The 23,112-nt window shown below is 37.5% G+C and overlaps 3 protein-coding genes across 4 annotated transcripts in view; all 3 read left to right on the top strand.

Annotated features, from left to right (window-relative positions):
- The window catches only part of larp1b (La ribonucleoprotein 1B), a 37,999-nt gene extending 36,033 nt beyond the window's left edge, over positions 1 to 1,966 (top strand). For both annotated transcript variants that reach the window (XM_073869730.1, XM_073869729.1), the window contains exon 18: positions 148 to 1,966. In XM_073869730.1, coding sequence (XP_073725831.1) covers positions 148 to 558 — 411 coding nt within the window. In that variant the 3' untranslated portion in view covers positions 559 to 1,966. The remainder of the gene's footprint in view (positions 1 to 147) is intronic.
- Positions 1,967 to 2,490: 524 nt separating this feature from the next.
- On the top strand, positions 2,491 to 12,303 carry pgrmc2 (progesterone receptor membrane component 2). Its single transcript, XM_073869726.1, has 3 exons — positions 2,491 to 2,877; positions 6,106 to 6,263; positions 10,514 to 12,303. Exons 1-3 carry the CDS (start codon positions 2,528 to 2,530, stop codon positions 10,609 to 10,611), a joined length of 606 nt encoding a protein of 201 aa, XP_073725827.1. The 5' UTR covers positions 2,491 to 2,527; the 3' UTR covers positions 10,612 to 12,303.
- Positions 12,304 to 12,451: 148 nt separating this feature from the next.
- asmt2 (acetylserotonin O-methyltransferase 2) lies at positions 12,452 to 23,029 on the top strand. Its single transcript, XM_055171595.2, has 9 exons — positions 12,452 to 12,985; positions 14,986 to 15,083; positions 15,338 to 15,512; positions 16,034 to 16,163; positions 16,453 to 16,521; positions 20,421 to 20,539; positions 20,680 to 20,817; positions 21,450 to 21,572; positions 21,704 to 23,029. The coding sequence occupies exons 2-9, from the start codon at positions 15,003 to 15,005 to the stop codon at positions 21,913 to 21,915; spliced, it is 1,047 nt and encodes a 348-aa protein (XP_055027570.2). The 5' UTR covers positions 12,452 to 12,985; positions 14,986 to 15,002; the 3' UTR covers positions 21,916 to 23,029.
- The last annotated feature ends 83 nt before the right edge of the window (positions 23,030 to 23,112 follow it).

Raw genomic sequence — 23,112 nt, 5'->3', positions numbered from 1 at the left:
CAACATCGATTAATCCTAATAGCCACATGGCAACCATTTATATTTAAGCAGTTAGTAACAATAAACATTTCAAAAACAAAGTAATTAATGTTAATATATTTAGTCTTATGCCATCTAAATTAAAACAAATTTATCTGCACTTTCCAGCCACCGATGGGAGAGGAAGGAGGAAGAAGAAAAGCACACTCGTTCTCCACAGGAGACGAAGTGAAACGTAGACGACACAACTCGACGTCGTCATCCAAACAGAGCCCGGTTAACAAGGCTTCTACAGACAATCAACATGCTGCTGGAGGTGTGGAAAAAACAACCTCAACTGATAAGACCGTCGCCCCAACTACATCAAAAGCCATGTCGTCCAATCAACAATCTGGCGCTGGGTCATCCAAATCTGCCTCGGCCAATCAGAAACCACCACCTACCAAGAACAGCGCATCTAACGATGGCGCAACGAAAGCCCCGCCCAAAGAGAATGTGAAGAAAAATACCTCATCAGATGCTCGCAGAGAGAATACAGCAGCGAGCAGAAACCGAGATAACCAACAGCCAAAAAAGTGAAGCTAAATTACAGTATTTGAGTTCTAGTAAACTTGAAAGGATTAACACCTTAACCTTGGAAGTGAGGCAGTCAAACCGTTAGAGCAAAGACCAACTGTCATACCACTGTGGTCGGTCACAAACTAAAGAGTAAACCAGAATTATGTTTAGTGTCATACTGAGATACTTCTCTGGATGAGTTAACTTCCGTAACATCTTTTTGTTTTGAATTCTTCTGTTTTTTTGCGAGTAGTAGTAGTTTGCGAAATCATCAGCGCGCATGGTAAACTTGTTTTGCTGTAAAGTTTACAGAACGTGCATTCTTACATCGAATGCCGTTTTAAACTATTTTAAATTTAAAATACTTACCTTTGCGAATGCCTTACATTTCAAAAGCAACGAAACTTACATATTTTACAGCTCTGTCAGCATTCATAATAGTCTCTTGGTTTTTATCTCTATTGTGTATTTTTAATTAGTGCACGTGCCTCTTTTGAGTGACACGTCACATTTTTATGTGTCTCTGACAAGAGCACACGTTTATTTTAAAAATTCAAAAAACCTCATCAAACACACAAAAAAAATTAACTTGAATTATGGTTGAGACTCGATAACACACTATATAGCCTATTGCATTTTTGCTCTTTTAGCTTGTGTAGAAAATATGACAGTGATGAAATACTAAGTTCTTTATGCTTTTATGATTAGCCGAGTGTCTGAGCTGAATATCGGGGAAAGTGCGTAGATATCGAGCCAATGCGGTGAGGGATTACGAAAGGAAATAATAATATCTACAAATTTGTTCTTGCTTAAAAATATTGTGCCGTTCACGTTATGGAGACGGTGATGCTAAAGACAGCGTCTCCAGTTTAGGTGCTGAGGAGGGAAGGAAGACATCTAAATGGCCTTTACGATAATTTTGACTTAATTTGGAAAACATCTATGTACTTGAAGTTTTCTAAGGAATGTTATTTTTTTAAAGGATTGTTCTTTTCCTTTAAGTACTTTGAATTATTTTGGAGTTAGATAATTTATTTTTCCTCTCTTGTAAAAGCTTAATTGATTTTAATCTTTTTTATTGATATTTTGAAGAGAGTGTAGATGACTGCAAACCCAGAGAAAACATTTATTTGCATTATATCTTTATTTCCAGGATGGATTTTAAATCAGTGTTTTTTTTCTCATTTACGATTTTTAATCAGACACTGAATTGATGTCTTGATTGTATCATATTTTGCTTAAAAACTGTACATAAAAATAATTAGAAACCGCTCTCTGATTTCAATCATTTTTATTGATTCATTTTATTGTGATAGTTTTGTTTGTGTGCGCTTGTGTGTTGGTATGCATGTCGGTTTAAATTTTTCTTTCCTCATAAATTGTAAAATGTAAAAAAAAAATATATATTAAACTGTTTATAAAAACCCAACGTTTGTGTACTTGTTTTTAATGTCACATTATGAAGATGAAGATCTATTATTTATTCTCAATTAAATATGTAAAATCTTAATATCCTTACAGACTGATAAAGTTCATAATCTTGGACTGGTTTGTGCTTCATTTTTGTGATACATTTTAAGCAAATAAAGATGTGTTTTAATACACACGACTGCAACCAAAAATTATGTGTATATATGTGTTAGTAGTACATTCAAACGTTTAAAAAATTTAATTGTTTTTTTTTATTAAAGCATATAAAAAAGTTTGTCAGTTGTATTTAAGTGGTGGTAATTATCATATTTTGTGCAAAATGTAACATTTTTGGCGGTTAGCTTAGCTATGTTAAATATTATCAGTTAGCGCCTTTTCTTTATCTTAATCTTTTGTCTTGCCGCAAGTGCTTGGTAGTCTTGTAGGCGTAATTCCCCTAAGAAAACTACAAATCCCATCAGCTGCGCGCAGTTCCGCCGCCCGTGAGCCAATCAAACGTGCTTCTGCTAGCCAGGTGGGCGGGCGTGCGCGCGCGGTGGGAAGGCGCTATCATTGCAGTATGGCGGACGATGGGGACGGTAGAAGTACAGCGGCGGAAACCAGCGGCGGACAGGGGACGACAGAGGAGTTGGACCCGGGAGCCGGTCTCGGTATAAGCGGCATGCTGATCAATCTCAGCCTTCTGGCGCTCGTGCTCGCCGCGTGCTACGCGATTTACGCGCGGTGGTGGAGGAGGGCGGGCGCGGACTCAGGCAGGGGCCGCGAGGCCTCGCCGCTGCCCAAGATGAGAAGGCGCGACTTTACCCTGCAACAGCTGCGCGAGTACGACGGCGTGCAGAACCCGCGCATCCTCATGGCAGTCAATACCAAGGTCTTCGATGTAACCTCTGGCAAAAAGTTTTATGGACGGAGGTAAGGACACGTTTCGGAGCTCGTGCGATGTGTTGTTTCAAGTAGGAAAAGAACTCGTGTCACAACCAGCTTATGCATTTAAATAAAGTAATAGTTAACGATAGTTTAAGAGAAGTTTATCATCTACTCGTGCTGGTAAAGACATTAGCGGTAAGTTAACTTAATGTTGTGGTCCTTCACGAGCTTATCTCGGTTTGCTGATGTCACAAATGGGAAAGTGTACCTAACGTTAGCTTTTTTAGTTGTACTGTAAAGTGTGCAGATTTTTATCATAACACTTCAGTTATACTAGCACTAGTACTTTTAGCAGTCTAAAAAAGTAACCTTAGCATGGCTTTCCCACACTTGAGCCTGTCATGTTAGTGAATTTTTGAATGAGAGCCATGTGTGACGTGGACAAACACGGTTAAAGCCATGTGCTGACACACCCATCTTTTCCTTTAAATCTGACCAAACGGGGTGAATTCAGGTAGTACAGTCACTTGTCCCATATATGTCAAAATGTGTCCCATATATATGCATGCATTTATTCATGTACAACAGATAGAAGACATCAGGCACGGACAATGGCTTTCGCTTTCCTTTATTCCTTTTTTGTGTACTTTAACAGTAGTTTACAATCTCCAAACCCAAATATTCAAAACATTTGCAGAAAAAGCAGATTTTTAATCTTACGTTTCTATTTGTATAGACAATCACAGTTCAAAAGTGAAACCATGAAAGCCCACAAGGTTCTCTTCACTTTTGGGCTACATACTTGAATGATGAACATTTTTGTGCAAGATTAATTTGTGCTCTGAACAAGGGTCCTGTGCTTCAGATTTGTCCAAGCTATTTTTGTGTTTGAATTCTGTTATCTGACCATTTGTGGAGTTTATGGGTGATTGCCAGGTGTTCAATGTGTGGTATCACAGCAGATCGGACCCTGACCAGTGTGTCCATCCATCCAGACACGTGCATGTGGCGTGTCACAGAGGTTTATCCAGACAGAAAATCAGATCAGTGTTTACATTTTTTGCATTTGGTTGCATGACGAAATCATGTCAAAAGTAAATGTTTGTACTGTGTAGGCCATGGGTCTCCAACCTTTTTGTGAGCAAGGGCTACGACGATATATAAAACAATTTGGTGGGCTACTTTTTGGATATAGGCTGCGTCCGAAAACTCAAGGGAGTGACTCGTTGTCTCACTGCCTCATGAGGAAATGACTGGAGGCATGAAGGCAGCTCAGAGAAAGACTTTCGGACACACTTCAAAGGCAGCGTGTTTGAAATATAAACAGAGAGCACCTTTGTGATAACTAATCACATATTTGAAAACTACAATACTAATTTCTCGCTAGAAATGCAATTAAATGCGTAAAAAGTGAAAATCTACCTTTATTTACACTAAATTTGTGCTCCAGTCGCTTCCTTGGCCGCCATTTTATTTTTTCGAGCTCGACCAATCACATTCCTGTTGTACGCCCACGCATAGGTATCTCAGGAGACAGGAAGAAAATCTAACATTGAATTCGGACATTCCTTGATGCCTTCCTGCCTTGGAAAACTGCCTCAGAAGGCAGCAATTTAGAGTTTTCGGACGCAGAACTTTTTTGTTTTACTTGTTGATATGTTTTATCGTTGTGTAAAGGTGCAGTGTGTAATTTTTAGAAGGATCTCTTGACAGAAATGCAATATAATATACAAAACTACATTTATCATGGGTGTATAAAGACATTATTATAATGAATCGTTATGTTTTTTATTACCTTGATGTTTTTATCTACATGCACGAGGGTCCCCTTACGTGGAAGTCGCCATTTTGTGCCACCACGTTTATACAGAAGCCCTTAACGGACAAACATTTTTTTCTCCGATGATGATATGTTACAGTAGCTTCTCTATGCGTTTCAAAAGCGAGGGGTGAGCAGTGGGCTGAGCACCACTAGATGCTGCTAAAATTTACACACTGCACCTTTAAATCGTTAACATGCATAAAAGAAGAAAATCAAGAAATTGAAGTGGGCGCCATGTTGGAGACCACTGGTGTAGGCTGTGAGGTCTGACCATAGGGCGGCTTACTGTTTGGTTTGGCTGCATCTTGTTGTTTGTCCTGTGATGAATATTATTACACAATTGCTAAATAAAGTGTACGTCTGCACACATGTTCAGCTGCTTTTGCACATGGAGGTCAGATGATGAGCTAAGAAAGGCTTGAAAGAAGCTTTTTTTGGCCTCAATAAGTAATGACTTAGATCCAGTCATCTGATCTTAGAGACTTTGACGTGGCAGTCACTGCTTCTTGATTCACAGGGTCTTCAGTGTAAAGTCAGGAGGATTGTAAAGACGAACTTGAATTTGTAATGCAGCAGGTGTCTACGTGCAAGGTTTCCTCATCTCTCTCTTTATCACATTTTAGTTCGGCTGAAGTTCATCAGTTTGTTGATCATCTGTAATGGGTTAAAAGAAAAGTATTGCCTGATCCGACAGACAGATAGATAGAGATAGAGTTGTAGTCTGTGGCAAAATGTGTTTTTGTGACACCTCGCATTCCCTTTTTATAATTAAACACAGTGTTGTATTTAAAGAATCCCTTACAGCTGTTTTGGGTTACAAGCGTGTGTTTATTGCATTCCTCAGATTGGCCAACGTGGCTGCTGCATTCATACTAACCATTTAGGAAAACTCTTATCCAGTCTGATCTCATGGGAATTTGCACGTATTTTACGAGGTGGCTAATTCATATTTTTACGAAGAAAATCATATAAAAATGTGCAATTATGAGAAAATGCATTAATTAAATTTAACCACGCCGCTAAACCCAACATCACTGGGGGGGAAAGCAAATCATATAAAATTTACGAATGAGATTATATATATCGTGGCTGATTCGTCTGAATTTGTACGTAGTGAATTGTACAATGATGTGTGGTTATGAGGAAAAGCGTTAATGAAATATTCCCGCCCCTAAACCCAACATCACTGGGGCGAAAGTAAATCATACCAAAATGTACGGATGAGATCGTACAAGTCATGGCTGATTTGTATAAATTTGTACTTTAAAAAGACAAACAAATGTTTGCGTGCATATTTGTCTTTTTTGCAATTCTTTCTCAATTTAAATACTTCAATATGAGGTGTTGTGCTTTAAGTCTGGGTACCAGTGGCACAATGGGAGCTTCACACAATACCTATAAGTGAATGTGTTTGCTTAACCTTGTACTCACACCATCTTTCTCTTTTCAGAGGGCCCCTACGGTATCTTTGCAGGACGAGATGCTTCTCGGGGTTTGGCCACATTCTGCCTGGAGAAAGATGCGTTACGGGACGAGTACGACGATCTTTCGGACCTGAATGCTGTGCAGATGGAAAGTGTCCGAGAATGGGAAATGCAGTTCATGGGTAAGTGAACTTTCTGAATATTCAAAAGAAATTTTTAAATGCAGACTGGCCTGTAGTTATCGTCTCATCTGTCTCCAGATGTCATACCTGTATTGCTGCCTAGGGGAGATCTGTGCATGAATGCCAGGTTATGCAGGATCAGAGAGCTTAAAAGCTTTAAAAATATATAGATAGTGTTTCCCGTAGTCGTATTGAATGTACAGCACCATGCTGACTGAAATAAATGTGAAATAAAGGTGACACTTCCATGGTTTCCCTATTTAAAGCGTCATGAAACACTAACCAATACTTTTTTTAGATGTTAACAAAGTTAGCACATCATAGAAGACAATTTTAGGATCTGTTAATTTTAACATTAGGAGAAAACTAGTTAATTTTTAGCTTTTTTGTGATATTTTTGTCTTCCGGGTTTAAACTCCATATTAGGGCTGGGCGATATGGAGTGAAAATTATATCTCGATATATTTTGATATATCTCGATATAGCTTTGCATGGAAATTAGCCTTCCCAAAAAACTACTGCAAAACAAATATGTCAAAATCCACAAGGTCTTTTTTATAAAGTGCAAAGAGGTAGTTCATGTAGGAACAAAGTGCTTCTGCAACATTTAAAAAATATATACAAAAATTATACTTTAACTAAGAAAATACATATTGTCTTCTTTTTATTAAAAAAATAAAACAACTCAACTTCAGATATTAAGTTTTTGGTAGACGTTGACAATTCTTAGTGTTTTTTCTGAAAACCCTCAGGAGATAAGGGTATTTATCCTGGAATAACAGGTTTTAGACGTTTTAGGAGTAAATGGGTTAAATATGAGAGAAAACACTGTTTTTGTTACACAGAAAACTACAGAACACGTGCGCAAACGCAAGGAGGCGGGGGCGAGCACAGCACACAGAGAAGGCAAAGCAGCAAAGTGGCGAAATCAGAATTTAATATAAACATTATATCGATATATATGATGTGTCAAAATTCATTTCGAGTTCGAAAAATATATCGATATAGTTTGAATAACGAGATATCGCCCACCCCTACGCCATATCGTGTAAACGTTACAGACTGTGATGTGGCAAATTACTGCAGTACATCCTAACCGTCAGTCTCTTATTAATATTTATAAGATGGCGCGTTCTTATCCAATGCGGAGACGTTTCGCTTTTGTGTGTGTGTGTGTGTGTGTGTGTGTGTGCGCGTGCATGTGCTCCGTGCAGCCAGGCCAGCCGGGGGAGGTCTGTCTGGGGCTCAGGATCGCACTGGATATGGTTCTGTATAGAGATACTCCGATCAATGCAAATCTCCACTAAAAATACGTGGCCGATCACTATTCTGAATCGGACAGCCGATCTTAAAAAACTCATGTGAATAAAGCTAGTGAAAGTGTGTTTCCATCCAACAACTTTAAAGCGAATATAAACCTGTGTGTAATGACGTCACATGCTGGTTTGCGATCAAATTGGTAAATCGAATTGATTCGAGACATTTGAAGGTGTTTCCATTCATTTTCGCACTGAATCACACAACATTCAAGCAAACATTTGCGAACAAAGTTTTGCTAGACAAAATAGATTGCGCCATTTCACAAGTTATAATAGTGCTTATGTGCCAACTGAGCTGATAGCGACATATCAAGCTATAATAATAAGAAAATGACGTTAACATCAAATTGCTATGATGATGCAGATGCATGTAAATGCCCGACGACAACGGAGGCATTAACGTGAAATGATAGTTTAGATCAATGCTAAACGCGTTCCTTAACGTAAATAAGAATGATAACATGATATCTTACCTGACCTGTTAATATTGGTAGCCAAGGACGCTACAAGGGTTCTTTGGCCGAGGATCTGATCCATCTCATCAAGGTTGAATTTATTTTCCCTCCGGCACCGTTTTTTTAAACATGTATTGCTGTTTGAGCGCCTTCCATTTACTCCGGAGGACGTCCCACGTCTTGTCATAACCATTGTTGGACATTTCCTTCGCGAGTTCCTGATAAATTATGGCATTTCTTAGATTTTTGCTATCTAAAATAGCCATTATGTTCTCTGGTAGATTAAATTTAAAATGTATCTCGTCTCGTCATTTGTCCACTTACATCTGACTTTGTTGACACACGCCATGTGTGCCACCAGAGTGGAAATGACCAAAAGTGACTAAAACTTTTTCTTCTTCGTTTTGTGCCGGGTTGCAACCATAAAATGACCTAAACCTTAATCGCAAATCATTATTTATTCTGCAAATAACGTTTCCATCAGCGAATATATTCCAGAAGCCATATATCGATCAAGATAAAATTCTATGAGATCGAACTAGGGATGTTAACAATTAATCGATCTTCGATTAATTGTCGATAAGAATTAAATAGATAAAACTTAACGATTGTCGAAAAAGCAAGCACGTGTGTCCGGCGCCTGCGCAAAGCACATACACAGCTGGTGAAAAAACTAACCAAGCGCGAAGAAGTTAAACTAGCCATGATTACAATGATGCTCGATGCCAAACACACACTTGGGCTTTTTGTCCTCATTCGAGACAAGGCTGGCTGCTAACGTAACAAAATTGCATCCGCAGAGGATCTGAGAGGGTCCGATGCCGAAAATCTAAACACAGTTAGGATACTGAAAGCAAAGACCCTCTTCAGGGAAGCCTGCAAGATTAGCATAGCAGCGCTGCTAACGCTGCTTTACACAGGGAAGGCGTCCAGAAGCCGTTTTTAATAAACATATTAAAATGAAAAACTTAAATTCTGGCAAGAAACTGTTAAATGTAAACTGTAACTGTCGTTACACTCTGAACTCCCGCAACATATATCATTGATCATCATCATGACTGGCTGAGGCGCTACACGCTAAACACTGTTGCGGGTTTTCTAATGGAAGGTTGAAGTCTTCATAACATAAGCATCTTTGCTGAAAGTACGCAGCAGGTCTAAAGCTGAGGTAACGACGGGAAAAGTGCCCTTTCGTGTGCTTCTTGGATATAATTACAACAAGGGGTGTATCGACGACTCAGAAAGCAAGGTGAACAACTAGAAAAATAACACTTGATGATAATGAAACTTTTATTTTGTCATGGATGCATGCGACTGTGCGGAGTGCCCGTTATGAGGCAGAGTTTACTGTGTCTATTAGTCATTATATTTCGTTACGAGATTAAATTGATGATTTTTATCAAAACACCAACTACATTGACTCATTTTACAATCCCACTAGCATATTATTTAGACAAAATAAAATCTTTTAATTCACGTGAGGAAGCTGACGTTTTTATGCACACTTTTATGTCATTGGCTATATGCCACTGCTGTAATGGCTTATTGCACTTTTACTGTTAACGATTATTCGATTGATTGATCGTTAATTTAAATGATCATCGAATATGGGAAAATGCATAATTTGACATCCCTAGATCGAACGTATTTCTTTTGAGTCAATGTTCAGGAAATTCAATCGAATTTTACTGTTTCCATAAGACATTTTTCATTCGATATCACTTTATTCGGATAAAAAACAGGTGGATGGAAACATGGCTAATGTCAAAGTGCTGCAAACTAAGTGCTCTTCCACCATACAATATAGTTGTACTTCATGTTTTATTTTGTGCCACCATACTTACTCGTGTAACTACTCATGTAACAGTCTTTAAATAGGGAAAACATGGAAGTGTTTGGTGGCTTCTAAATTCATCCCTGTTTGGATCCTAAGGAATGAATGGGGCTAGGCTAAATGCTAACACAGTCACAACACGCTGTACAAAGATTAAGTGCACGCATTGAATAAAGATAGGTATATATTCATTCATTCAAGTTGAGGTAAGAACATAGTAAAATATTGAAAAACAGTGTTGTTTTCCTTTAAATCACATGGGTGATAAAGGCATCTACACCTTCTGCGTTCCCATGCACCCTGTGTGTTAGCCTATAAACTGCATTTTTCAGTTTAATTAGCTTGAACTTGTAAGGCAAGTTTCCCAGAAAGCAGGTTGCTAAAAGACGATGTATGTTGCATTGTTTTACTCTGTTCTACAGTAATCTTTACAATCTACTGAGCTAGATTGATTGAGTCTAGCACAGCCTCAGGATCGTTTGTCTTGCTTTGTGAAATATTGAACATGTCAAGCTTGCCTTCCGTTAGTGCCCGTAAGAAGAAAAACAAAACAGGTGTGAAATATGACGGCTTTCTTCACAAACTGGCCTGATGACAGTAAATAATCTTGATTCTTTCTCTCTTTTCCTCCACACCCCACAGAGAAATATGACTACGTTGGACGTTTGTTAAAGCCGGGAGATGAGCCATCAGAGTACACAGATGAGGAAGACTTGAAGGATCATCAAAAACCAGAATGATCTGCTGAATCATCCCAACAGCTGAAGCCCAAGACTGAGATCAGAAATTGTTAAACCCCCAGCAAAAGTACCCATCTGAATCTCCCCTGTACATCGATCTTACGATGTTCCCAGTATTGTACGACCAACGCTGAATACCTTCACTAATGCTCTTTTACATCAGAGCCAAACACCTGTTTCTGAAAGCCCATGTGCTCTTCTGACTGTTGTTCATCGTCTACCAGAACAGACCAAAAGCCTGTCAGTTCATGTTCTCTTCCTGTCTGTTTTTGATGCTTCTTGTGTCCAGACCCCTCCTGTGTCTCTCTTTCTGTCCCACCTCAATAATGCTGAATTAAAACACTCAGTTGTATACTTTATAGCATCAGTCCTACACTATAAATGGTCAGCCGTGTAGTTATAAACCCTAAAGCATCGGTTATCCTGCATCTGCATCCTCAGTCCTGTGGAAAGCGAAATGGACTTCTTTTATCGAATCCTGCACAACGTGTGAACTGAAAATGTGAAAAGATGAATAAAACGAGGAAGAAGGAAACTGAACACATACATTTTTATTTACAGTTTATTTGTAAGGCTTTACTGTTGATGACCTGTGAGGTTAGGGACCATATGCTTATGACATAATCATAGAGGGGTCGAATCTGGGAGTGCGGCACACAAGAGGTTAAAATGCAATTGGGGCTCTCTCCTTCCGTTTTTGTTTATTTGCAACTTTTTGTCAGCATTTGAATCTCATGCCTGCTCATCTACTATGGGAACATTTTTATTATAAATCGAAGGAAATGTCAGGTAGAAATGGTAACGAATCAAACCAAAAGTCAGATGCTATCAGCCAATCCAAAGGAGGGGGTTTGCGTGGATGTGTGCTATTTTATCGATTTTTGTATTGTTTGCACCACTAGTGTGTGAGATTCACAATGTGATTGAAAAAATGAAAGGGTTGGGATGGAAAAAGTTGGAGGGTGGGTTGGGCCGTTGGGTGATTTCTTGCTATTGTTATTTTATTTAAATTGTATAAATCTGAATGGCTGGTTGGGATTCAAAGGGAAGATTGCTTATGCGGGTTAAACGGATCGGCTCATTCAACCGAACTCTTCCCCGATTAACGAAACGGTGTAGTTATTGTGCCTTATTTCCGTTTAGTCTACGACGGAATGGTCCAGAATAGTTGAGAGGCGAAGAAAGTATAGAATGGAAGCGATAGTTAATGCTAAGATTCAAAGAGACAAACATGTTCAGCTCTGCCCTTTCCACATTTTCTACTCTTTGCATCTCCCCCCATTCATTTTGTCCCGTGAATAAGTCGTGAGGGGCATCACCGCCGGTATAGTGACCTTGTACATAGACTTTACGAGCTATTTCAGTGTTACTGCCATATCTGCGCTGTTATTAAACTCTCTACGCACTGCTGTGTTGTACTGGCCAAAAGATCCATTGCTCTTTCTCTTGTATCCATCTCTGTTGCCCCTCTTTTTTGTTTTTGTTTTTCTGCTAAATTTATTTTTAATTGTGGGTACATTTATTTCAACGCCACCTTTAAGTGTTGTATTTTTTCTGGAGAGGGGAACAATGAGTTTGGAAGAATATTTTGTCTTTGCTGGGGAGGGGGATGAGGCAAAATGCAAACAAATTGTGGATTCTGTAAATATGTGTATCATTTTATTAAAGCATGTGCAGCAAACAGTGAGGTAATGCTGGCTCTCATGTCATGTATTTAAATATGGAGTTTGCAAGGGTGTGTGTGTGTGTGCGCGCGCCAGTCAGAGGAGGAGGAGGGGAACGTGTTGTTGCAGAAATAAATAAATAAATACATTTGTAAATAACTATTGTTATCCTCAATGTTCTGTTTTATTGACTTTAGTGTGAAACATTTTGTTTCAGAACCGTTAAAACGTCTGCAGAATAATTACCAAACATGTTACGAGATGGTGTGTTCGAATTTATGAACCGCTGCGCAGACGTCTGGTGTATGACATCACAGTACCGCTGCTGTGCTTTCGAATCGCTCTCGCGGTACTGTGATGTCACACGCGCTACATTATGCGCAGTCCTGCACTAAGTCGAACACCTAGTTCAGTGATCTGCCGATTTTTACACTCCATTTAGCGTGCAGCGACATCTGGTGGTCTTTATTGAAAACGCGCTTTGTAAAGACAGCTTCGTTGTTCATAATGGAGGCATTTTAAGCTTGCTTGTGTCTGCTGGTAGTGTAAATTCTTCACCGACAGAGGGACACTCGTGTGATTCCTTCACATGTTGTCGCGTGTCCGGAGATTCTTTAGTTTTACTTTTATCACTATCGTATCTATCTAGTACAGATTTCATATTTAACTAGTACAGAATTGCATATCAGAATCTGCAACAGAATCTTTTGGTAAGTGTCGCGATCAAAACACGTTTTAGACGTCATCAAGAGTATCGTTTGTGTTTGTTTATGATAGTGTGGATTTGATTTTAACACAATTTTTATTTATACAATCTGCTGATCGTGCATCTGAATGCGTTCTGTACAGCTTGCAACATTTATTTTTTAAGTATTGTGTAAAAAACGTGTTCAGAGTCGTCAAATAGGGTTTTCTAAAGATTTGCACACAAAAAATAATTGTGCTCCAAAAAAATCTATTAATCTAAATTGAATGTTCATGCATGTGTCTTGGAGGGGCATAATGAAAGTTTGACAGTGCATTGTTTCAAAAAGTAATTGAATGTGCTCACTGTGTCATTCTGTTTGTTTGTTTTCTATTTTGTAGTGGCGTTTAAAATTAAAAAGTGTAACAGCTTTACCATAAAACGAACATTTGAGAACATTAATTTTATGAGCAATAATAAAAAAAAGTATAATAACAATTATAGACAACCTTGCATTTTTTAAAACTAAAACTGTTAGGTAATTAAAATTATTTAGCTTAATGTTTTTTGTTTCCTAGGGGCATTCATAGCAGTTGCACCCTTTGACTTTCTGGTTGCACCACCTGACATCTGCAATACATTTACATTTGACCAACTTCTTTTGCCTGATATAAAATGTATAAATATACTTTTTTTCGTAACACTTTATTTTACGGTGTCTTTGTTACACATGTTATGCATAATTACATGCAACTAATCCTAAACCAAACCCTATTCCTAACCCTACAGTAAGTACATGTTGTTGACGATTATTACTTGGTACTTAAATATATAATTACAATGTAACAGTGACGCCTTAAAATAAAGTGTAGCCCTTTTTTTTAAAATAAAAAACTGTTTTATAGTTTTACATTGGTTTTATGGTTCTGCCATAAAGAGTATCTGGGGTTCACTGGATGATGTGATATCATGTTTACTGTTTATAAGTTACTTGTTAACTTAAAGGTCTGTGATTGTGGTTGTGCTATACGGTCACATTTGAGAACATCCAAATTGTTGGACAAAAGTTTTTCAATTAGAAAGTTTCGAACATAAAATAATGCCAAAGTATCACATTTTGAATTTTTAATCAGTTAAACATCTTTTTAAATCAATTTGTACGGACAGTTGCCCCGTCTGCCATTTTACAAGCTTAATATATTAATTAGTATTTATTATTCAAATACTGAAAATGTATTTAAACTAAATATGTAAATATATCATAAATGTATCAAGTTATTTTTATATTATACATAATGCCCACAGACACAAAAATATGCATGTCATAGAAATGACCCACATACTGATATAATGTGTACACTGTAGGTTACTTTGGATAAAAGCGTCTCCCAAATGCATAAATGTGAAAGGAAAGAGAAGTGAAGCACAAAGCTTTATTTCTCCCGACACAGGCCCCACACAATGCATACAATACTGGAGTTGATTAATATATATCAGCTAAATTCAATCTAAGATCTTTAATATTTCAGATTCACCAAGTGTAAAATGACCGAATTACATAAAGTGGGTAGGGCTGCACGATTATGACAAATATCATAATTGTGGATTATTCACCTTTATATTGTAATTGTGTCCGTTAATAGATTTTACATTAAAGTTTTCAGCTTTCTGTAAAGCAGCTGCATGGTCAATTCTAAACATCCAAAACAAAATAATATAATGTAAATAACAAATAATTATAGGAGTTATGTTGTTAGTAAAAAATCCAAAATGAATGGCTAAAGGACACGTCAACTTATCAATTTTTAAAAATCTTTGAATCACCACTGGATTTGGAGCCAGAAATGAGCACAAATGGACAGCTGTAATTGAGGTTTTTGGCGATTATGTAATTGTTTTACCCGTAATTGTAAATCCCAATTCTTTTTTGGATTAATTGTGCAGCCCTGTGTTAGGGTTTGAAAGTAGATTTACATTATAATCCTGAGCAGGACACTGATGGTGTGCTTGAATTTATTTTAACAGGAGGGATTTTAGTCATCATGGCTGAACATTTATCCCAGAGTGAACTGGATTACCCTTTCAAACTCTTGGAATATTTAAACGGATTCAGGATCTCCAAGGTTTGGGTTTTACGCTTGCATGTATAAGATGGTAGTCTTTTAAAAGGTTTTAATATGAAACTATTAAGGTACAGCTATGTTTACGTTTGGTACCATTATGTACCTTCTTCTAGGTACCTTCTTTGTCTTGTAAAATGAATTTTGCATAATTGGTGCCCTTTAAATAGATAAGATGTAACATTTCTCAGACTTAAAGAAAGAAATTTAAAAGTTATGTTTTTGTGGATTTTCTTCAATTCTCTGACCTCATTCAGGCGATATTTTCAGCATGCGAGTTAGGCGTGTTTGAACTTCTGCTAGAATCTGAAAAGCCCCTGACTGCAGGTGAGATGGCCCAGAAGCTTGGCACCAGTGAAGATGGACTCGAACGTTTACTGGATCTGCTGGTCGCCATTGAGATTTTGAATGTGGAAGTTGTACAGGGAACAGGTGAGGTGTCTTGCAAATTAGGGCAACCCAATTCAACAAAATTAATTTTCCTTAAACTTGATTCGTTCTATGTTCTCACCTCCATCCTGTATCTGTGTGGAGACGTGAGAACTGAGGTGGACTGAGAACTTCAGGGTCTTGATCAGTCTCAGTGGAAATGTTTTGTGTGTGTTCATCAAAATCTTGGAAAAACAGGCAGGATTCTCTGCTCTTAAACTGGGGGGGGGGGCGTGTCTGCAGTCAGCTGAAACCACGCCCACTTGCGGGGTAGCTGCAGTCACAGGTCTGCAACCTGAATGGATGCTTGCGATTGTTTTAGGGGCGGGGCCATGCTGGGTGGCTCCAGTGCATCATCAAGGCACAGTTTTAACCCCGCCCCAATCAATCCTGAATACAGAAACATTTATAATGTGTTTATAAACAATTCTCTGAAATGACTTAAACGGACATTAAATCCGCCTTATGGATGGTATTGCATTCAGATTCCTGTCTCTAATCGATTGCTCTTTGTTTTCCCATAGCCTATTACAACAGTACAGATGTTGCTAATCTGTACTTGGCTAAATCTAGTCCGAAATCTTTACACACTTCAATCATCTACCAATCTCAGACCATCTATCCGCTCTGGAACAATCTAGCAGATGCTGTTCGGTAGGTTGCTATCACTTTTCAGTCTTTTTATTAACAGGTATTGATAGAGATGAGTCTTTATTTTATAGTCTGTGACCTATCTGTTTTTTAAGCGACACATTAAATCTCTGTAATATTTGATCCTTTAATTATAAATTCCGATTGTGTTGTAGTTTTCGTTGATACACCAGGATTTTGATAAATTAAAGTAAGATCCAACAGTGCATTTTTTAGCATTGAAAGTGAAGTGTTGTTCTGTGAGTAAATAAAAGCCCCCAATGTCATTACCTTCTGTCTATAAACCTCACAGGGAAGGCAAAAACCAGAATGAGAAAACCTTTGGCCTTCCGTCTGAAGAAATCTTCTCTGCCATATACAGGTTTGTCCAATCAGGTGATTTAAAGGGATAGTTCACCCATAAATTCAAACTTTATCATTATTTACACTGCAAAAAATTACTTTCTTACTTGGTATTTTTGTCTTGTTTTAAGTACAAATATCTAAAAATTCTTAAATTAAGAAGAATTTTTTTGGTAAGCTAAATGACCTAAGAAAATATTTCTAGTTTTTTTTGGAAAAAAACCTAAAAAAAACCAATTTAAGTGAATTTGTGCTTAAAACAACAACAAAAAAAAACTGGGTAAGAAAAAGTCTTGAAAAAAGTCACAAAATCACTTAAATTTGATATTTTTGGTCTAAAAACTAGACTTATTTTCTTGGGTCGTTTTGATTATCAAGAAAAAGTATCTTAATTTAAGAATTTTTTGATATTTTTTTACTGAAAACAAGACAAAAATACTAAGAATATTTTTCTGGAAAATAATTGTTTGCCGTGTAGGTGTCACTTTAAAAAAAAATCTGCATTTGGGTTCTTAAGTACAAACAAGACATTGGAGGTTCAAATGCCATAAGGGTGGGTAAATACAAAACATTTTTCATTTCAGGCCTGTGTTATGTAACTAGCAGTACTGCTTGGGTGAATGATTTTGTCATTGGATTAAAAGTGCTTTATTTGACTCCGGTGATGCAGTCTTAAAGGAATAGTCTACTCATTTTCAATATTAAAATATGTTATTACCTTAACTAAGAATTGTTGATACATCCCTCTATCATCTGTGTGCGTGCACGTAAGCGCTAGAGCGCGCTGCGACGCTTCGATAGCATTTAGCTTAGCCCCATTCATTCAATGCTACCATTTAGAGATAAAGTTCGAAGTGACCAAACACATCAACGTTTTTCCTATTTAAGACGAGTAGTTATACGAGCAAGTTTGGTGGTACAAAATAAAACGTAGCGCTTTTCTAAGCGGATTTAAAAGAGGAACTATATTTTATTGCGTAACAGCACTTCTGGGAGTACCTCGACCCGGCACAGTAACACCCTCCCCCTCCCATTATGAGAGTGAGAAGGGGAGCGGGTCGAAGTACTCCCAAAAGTGCTATTACGCCATACAATATAGTTCCTCTTTTAAATCCGCTTACAAAAGCGCTACGTATTATTTTGTACCACCAAACTTGCTCGTATAACTACTCGTCTTAAATAGGAAAAACGTTGACGTCGCTTCTAACTTTATCTCTAAATGGTACAATTGAATGAATGGGGCTAAGCTAAATGCTATCGAAGCGTCGCAGCGCGCTCCAGCGCTTACGTGCACGCACACAGATGATAGAGGGATGTATCAACAGTTCTTAGTTAAGGTAATAACATATTTTAATATTGAAAATGAGTAGACTATTCCTTTAAGTGAATAGCTGCTGGTGCTGAAACTAGGTCAGGGGTCTTCAACTACTTTTCTTCGAGGGCCAGATTTTGAAAATGTAAATATGATGCGGGCCAAACTTTTACCCCTATTTTTATCTATTACATATATTTATTACACGGCTCTCTGGAATGCTTGATTCTGATTGGTCAGTTGAGACATTTGCAGGTTCGTTCTTTTCAAATAATAACCGCTCCAAAATAATAACGCATAGCCGGCACTACTTGCACGAGTAAAATCGCTCCGCGCCAATAAAGATCAATAAAGATTACTGTCTGTTTGGCGCCATCTTGTGACAAACACTCGACAACCACGACAAGACACAGACAGCTTACTGAGACTGAACTTGACAAAATAGAGCATGACAGCTACGAAGCCAACACACAAAAAAAATACAGAATGGGCATTTAAACTTCTCAAAGACTGGCTAAAAGAGAAAAAATGGAGACAAGTATGAAGCAGAGGATCTTAATAAGGTATTACGATCATTTTATGCATCTGTGCAAAGTTTCGCGGAAGGATAAAAATGTTAATTTAAAACAAATATGCCAATAAAATGTTTCAAATTCATATTCATGTCCAGTTTTTTTTCTTATGTGGCAAGTAGCCGTGTAATAAGCGGGATAATGTAGAGGCAGCCGGTAGTTATTGGGAAATAAGCCCCTTCAGTGTGATACAAGACCCTCCGCTTCGCGTCGGGTCCTGATCACACTGTCGGGGCTTATTTCCCAATAACTACCGGCTGCCTCTACATTATCCCTTACATATATATATATATATATATGGGTGATTCTCACGAAAACTTGGTTTTAAAAATGTCAAGCATGAAAATGTAAAAATTGCTTAAATTTACTTTTTTTCCCACCAGACATTAAAAAACAAAGTCTGGAGTAAATGGGAACATTAATTTAAAATCTTTTACTTATCATTTAACACTTTTTGTAACATAATTTAAAAAATTAGTCCTAAAAAATCTCATTACCGCAACAGTCAGAAAACATCAACACTGACATATTTTCAAAATGACATGACAAACCTGAAAGAACATAATTTGGAGATTCTGCACATGCATTTAAAATCAAAGTATTATGCTTCTATTAATTAAATTAACATTTAATAAGCATCTGTTGCGGTAATGATAATCAAAATGTCGTGTAAGCATTCTGACAAGACAATATTTCAAATTAACAGTAAAAAAATGATCTTACCTGGTAGCCATCTTGAAGTAACTGGTCCATGTGCTTGGTCACTCAAAATCAAACTTTATTAAAATTCTGTATGTGTGCTGAAACTGTTCTCAAAAAGTGTTGCGGAGGATGAGAACATCAGGCATGGACACATCATTTCCCTAATTTTTCTTCATTATTATTATACATGAATATTCAGTAAATATTTTTTCTGTCATCTAAAGTAGTCTAGCAAAACATCCGTTTATTTTTTTTCTTAATATTTTTGTGTTAATTTGATTAAATTACAACATAACACATGTTCAAACACAGCCGGACACATTGCGGTAATGAGAATTTCAGCAGAAAATGAGATAAACTTTCCAATTATAAATTCTTATGTTGAAATCACACATTGTGCAAGGTAGAACACAGTATTGTGTTAATTCTGATGCTTTTTAATGTTACTATATTACACATTTTAAAGCTAAAATCATTAGTGCTGTGGTGTTTCAATGGTTTCGTGAGAATCACTCTTATATATATATATAGCATTTCAGTTTAATCATAAATCTGTGTTAACATGGGAGAGAAGCTTATTCCAGCACAAAAGCCTTTAATCTACAAATAAATTTATACTTAATAATTTACTTATTAGTAATCAAATGTTTTTAAAGGATTCAAGTGGTACTGATAAAGTTAAAAAAATGGATTAATAATTTTCACTTTGCACACAGTGTTTTGATTGGAACACATTAAAATACATCACTTTCGGTCGGCGTGTCACATGGGGTGTCGTTGTACAATGTTTTACTATTTTTACTAATACTATTGTTTTTTAATGCATCCAAAGCTCAAATTGGATTAAAGAATTATTATAATAAATTATTAATAATAAAAAATTATTTCAGTTTATTGGCTGTCATTTGTCATGTACAGTGGAAAGACGGCTCGAAAGTAACCATGCTGATTTTAAATCAGACAAAGATGACCGGCGGGCCGGATGAAGATGATTGGAGGGCCAGATTTGGCCTGTGAGCCTTTGTGACAGTTTTATTTGTGAGAGGATAGTGTGTGTCCCAAGTGTGTGTATATTTTTATTGTTTGAGTGACGATTTGTAAAAATAATTACATTTTGTATTTTCAGGAAAAGCAGAGTTGTTTTCTGTATCACTTTGAATTAATGCATCACTGTTTGGCCTCATAATGTATCGTATAATCTCTGTTGATGTTTGCCTGTGTAGATTAACAGATGGCTTGGATGCGAGTATCTGGGTTTGTTTGTTCCATGTTTTCTGCGAATCCAGCTGGAAATAATCTGTATGTTGACACAGGTGTGCGTGTTTGTTTCAGGTCAGAAGATGAGATGCTGAAGTTTATGGGTCTGATGAACTCTACATGGGTCATTGACGGCCATGACATAGCAACAGCATTCGATCTCTCCGGTTTTAAGTCAATCATAGATTTAGGGGGTGAGTAATGTATAGTTATAGTTTTAACGCAATGAGGTCAACACTGTATAGCCGTGACAATGATTTCTTGGCAAAAATAAAATAATTCAAATAACATCCTCAATGTAGTTTTTATAAATCATGCTAGAGACTCTTTGCAGGGTGTTCTGGTGCATTAGCGCGGGAGCTGGCGAAAGAATATCCATCCTCCACCGTCACGGTTCTGGATCTTCCAGATGTGATCCAGTCTGCTCTGCGACATTTCGCCCAGGAAGGTGACACCATCCGTTTTCAGGAGGGTGGGTAAAGACACTTTTTAATGTTATTAATGGTTGCAATTCGGTAATTTCTCAATGTGTGAGAACAGAAGTCAGTCAGTCTAGATGCTGCCCTCTTCATTTGGTGCTGTTAATGCTATTATTGATTTGTTACAGCAGTGAAAATAAGTATTGAGTTCATACAAAGAAATCAGTACATTTAAGTATACAAGTTGAGTCATAATAAATAAAATGAAATGACACAGGGAATAAGTATTGAACACATGAAGGGGACAATGTGCAAAATGACATAGAAAGCCAGGAGATCACCTGAAATCTGTCAGTATTGAGAGAGAAACCCTGCCCCCTATCAGTACTAATTGATATTAGCTGCTTTAGTCCTAATTGATGGCCTATAAAGGCTTCTCATTACCCAGGAGGCACACAGGAAAAAAAAGAACTGTCTCAAGATTTATTTATTATGACTCAACTTGTATACTTAAATGTTCTGATGGATTTGTATGAATTCAATATTAGGTTTGATGGCTACATGGCTGGTGGAAATTTTGTGTCAATAGCCCACTTGAAATCCCCTTACTGGTGATGATGTCAAATACTTATTTTTCCCGCCGTATATGACATTAAACCATTACTGTATATGTTTTTGTGTGTAGGGGACTTTTTTGATGGAGAAATCCCTTCTGCAGATTTGTACATTCTGGCCCGTATCGTTCATGACTGGAAAGATGATAAAAATCTCAAGCTTTTGAGAAAGATTCATACAGCATGTAATACAGGTGAGATCATAGACTGTATAAAACATGGACGTTGTGTCCGTGACGTCACTTGTAGGTTTCTGAAAAGCATTTTTGTGTTATGTTTAGCTGAAGTGTTTGGTGGCGAAACATCTTATGGGGTCTTATTTTAGGTGGAGGTGTTCTGATTGCAGAGGCGCTGCTGTTTGAGAACCGTCGAGGTCCAACTGTGGCTCAGATGTTTTCTTTAAACATGCTTGTCCAGACAGAAGGGAAAGAGCACCCACCCTCTCATTACACACATCTGCTCAATGAAGCTGGATTCAGAGACGTGCAGGTTTGTCGGACCGGAAAATCATACGATGCTATTTTGGCCCTCAAATAAACCTATCCCATTGGGTATCAAAACTGACCCCTTCTGCCTTATCCACACAACTGTTATGTTAGACACATTCAATGGTTATCTGTTGTTTCATCTAGTTTTGTGTCTCCTGCCTTGTTATATGCAAATAAGATTGTTTTATCCAATCCATGTTATTGATCTCATATATATGCAACAAGAACATTAACCCAGGGTTAGGAAATGTAGCGTTTGAAATGATTAAACCTCACTAGTCAAGATTAATTATTAACCCAGTGTAATCTATTAATCATATAAAACATGACAACCTTAGGGTAACAATTTTAAGCGTTACAAGCCCTTTTTTGTTGTAGTTATTTTTGAACCAAACTCTCTTGACCTACACAAGTGGCTTTAAAGGGAGTATGTTAAGGACTTTTTTATATTTGTTCAGAGATGTTTAAAAACTAAGCTCCTTCCTCACTTCAGTCCAGAATATGAAGGTTGTGGCTAAAAGGGATACAGCTACGGCCAAATCTCGCGATATGTTATATTTGGGGGCGTAGGATTAGGATGAAAACAGCGCTCCTCCGGCGAGATTTCGGCCATAGCTGTGTCCCTTCTAGCCACAACTCTTCATGCGGCGCCGGACAAACCGGCGGGCGGATGACGTCGAGGTACCGCGAGAGCAATTCGAGAAATGATATGGAGAAGTCTATTTTCGAATCGCTCTCGCGATAGTTTGATGTCGGCCGCTTGTCGGTTCTTACAGCGCCGCATGAAGTCGAACAAGCCTGTAGTCTTATTGAGACATGGTTACGTGTGACACCTAGTGGTGTTTTTATGAACTACCACAAACTTTTTATTAATACGTAACACATAAACTGATTTTTAACTCTTAGACAGACATTCAGAAAAGTCTCCATGTTATTTCCTGACTTGATCTGTTTCTGTCTCGCTTACATTTCACGTGTGATGTGAAATATTCCTAACACAATTACTTTGCCCAACCCTTTACAGGAAAGACATAAAGATTTGTTTGTGGCTTGTATGTGTGCAATGTACCTTTTAGTGAAATCATGCACAACCCTGGCCTTCGGCTACACTTTTATATTTGTCCTAGAAGAATAATCTTCAAATAAAAGGAAACGATAAACAATGGAAGTTTTTTTGTGTTGTGCAGTGATTGTATTTTTCCAGCTCAGTGCTATATGTGTATTATGCATGCTTAAAAGAGCAAGT

This window comes from Misgurnus anguillicaudatus, chromosome 7 (assembly GCF_027580225.2).
Source record: "Misgurnus anguillicaudatus chromosome 7, ASM2758022v2, whole genome shotgun sequence".
Lineage (NCBI taxonomy): Eukaryota > Metazoa > Chordata > Actinopteri > Cypriniformes > Cobitidae > Misgurnus > Misgurnus anguillicaudatus.
Note: the sequence above shows the minus strand (reverse complement) of the source record. Positions and strands in the feature narration are given on the sequence as shown.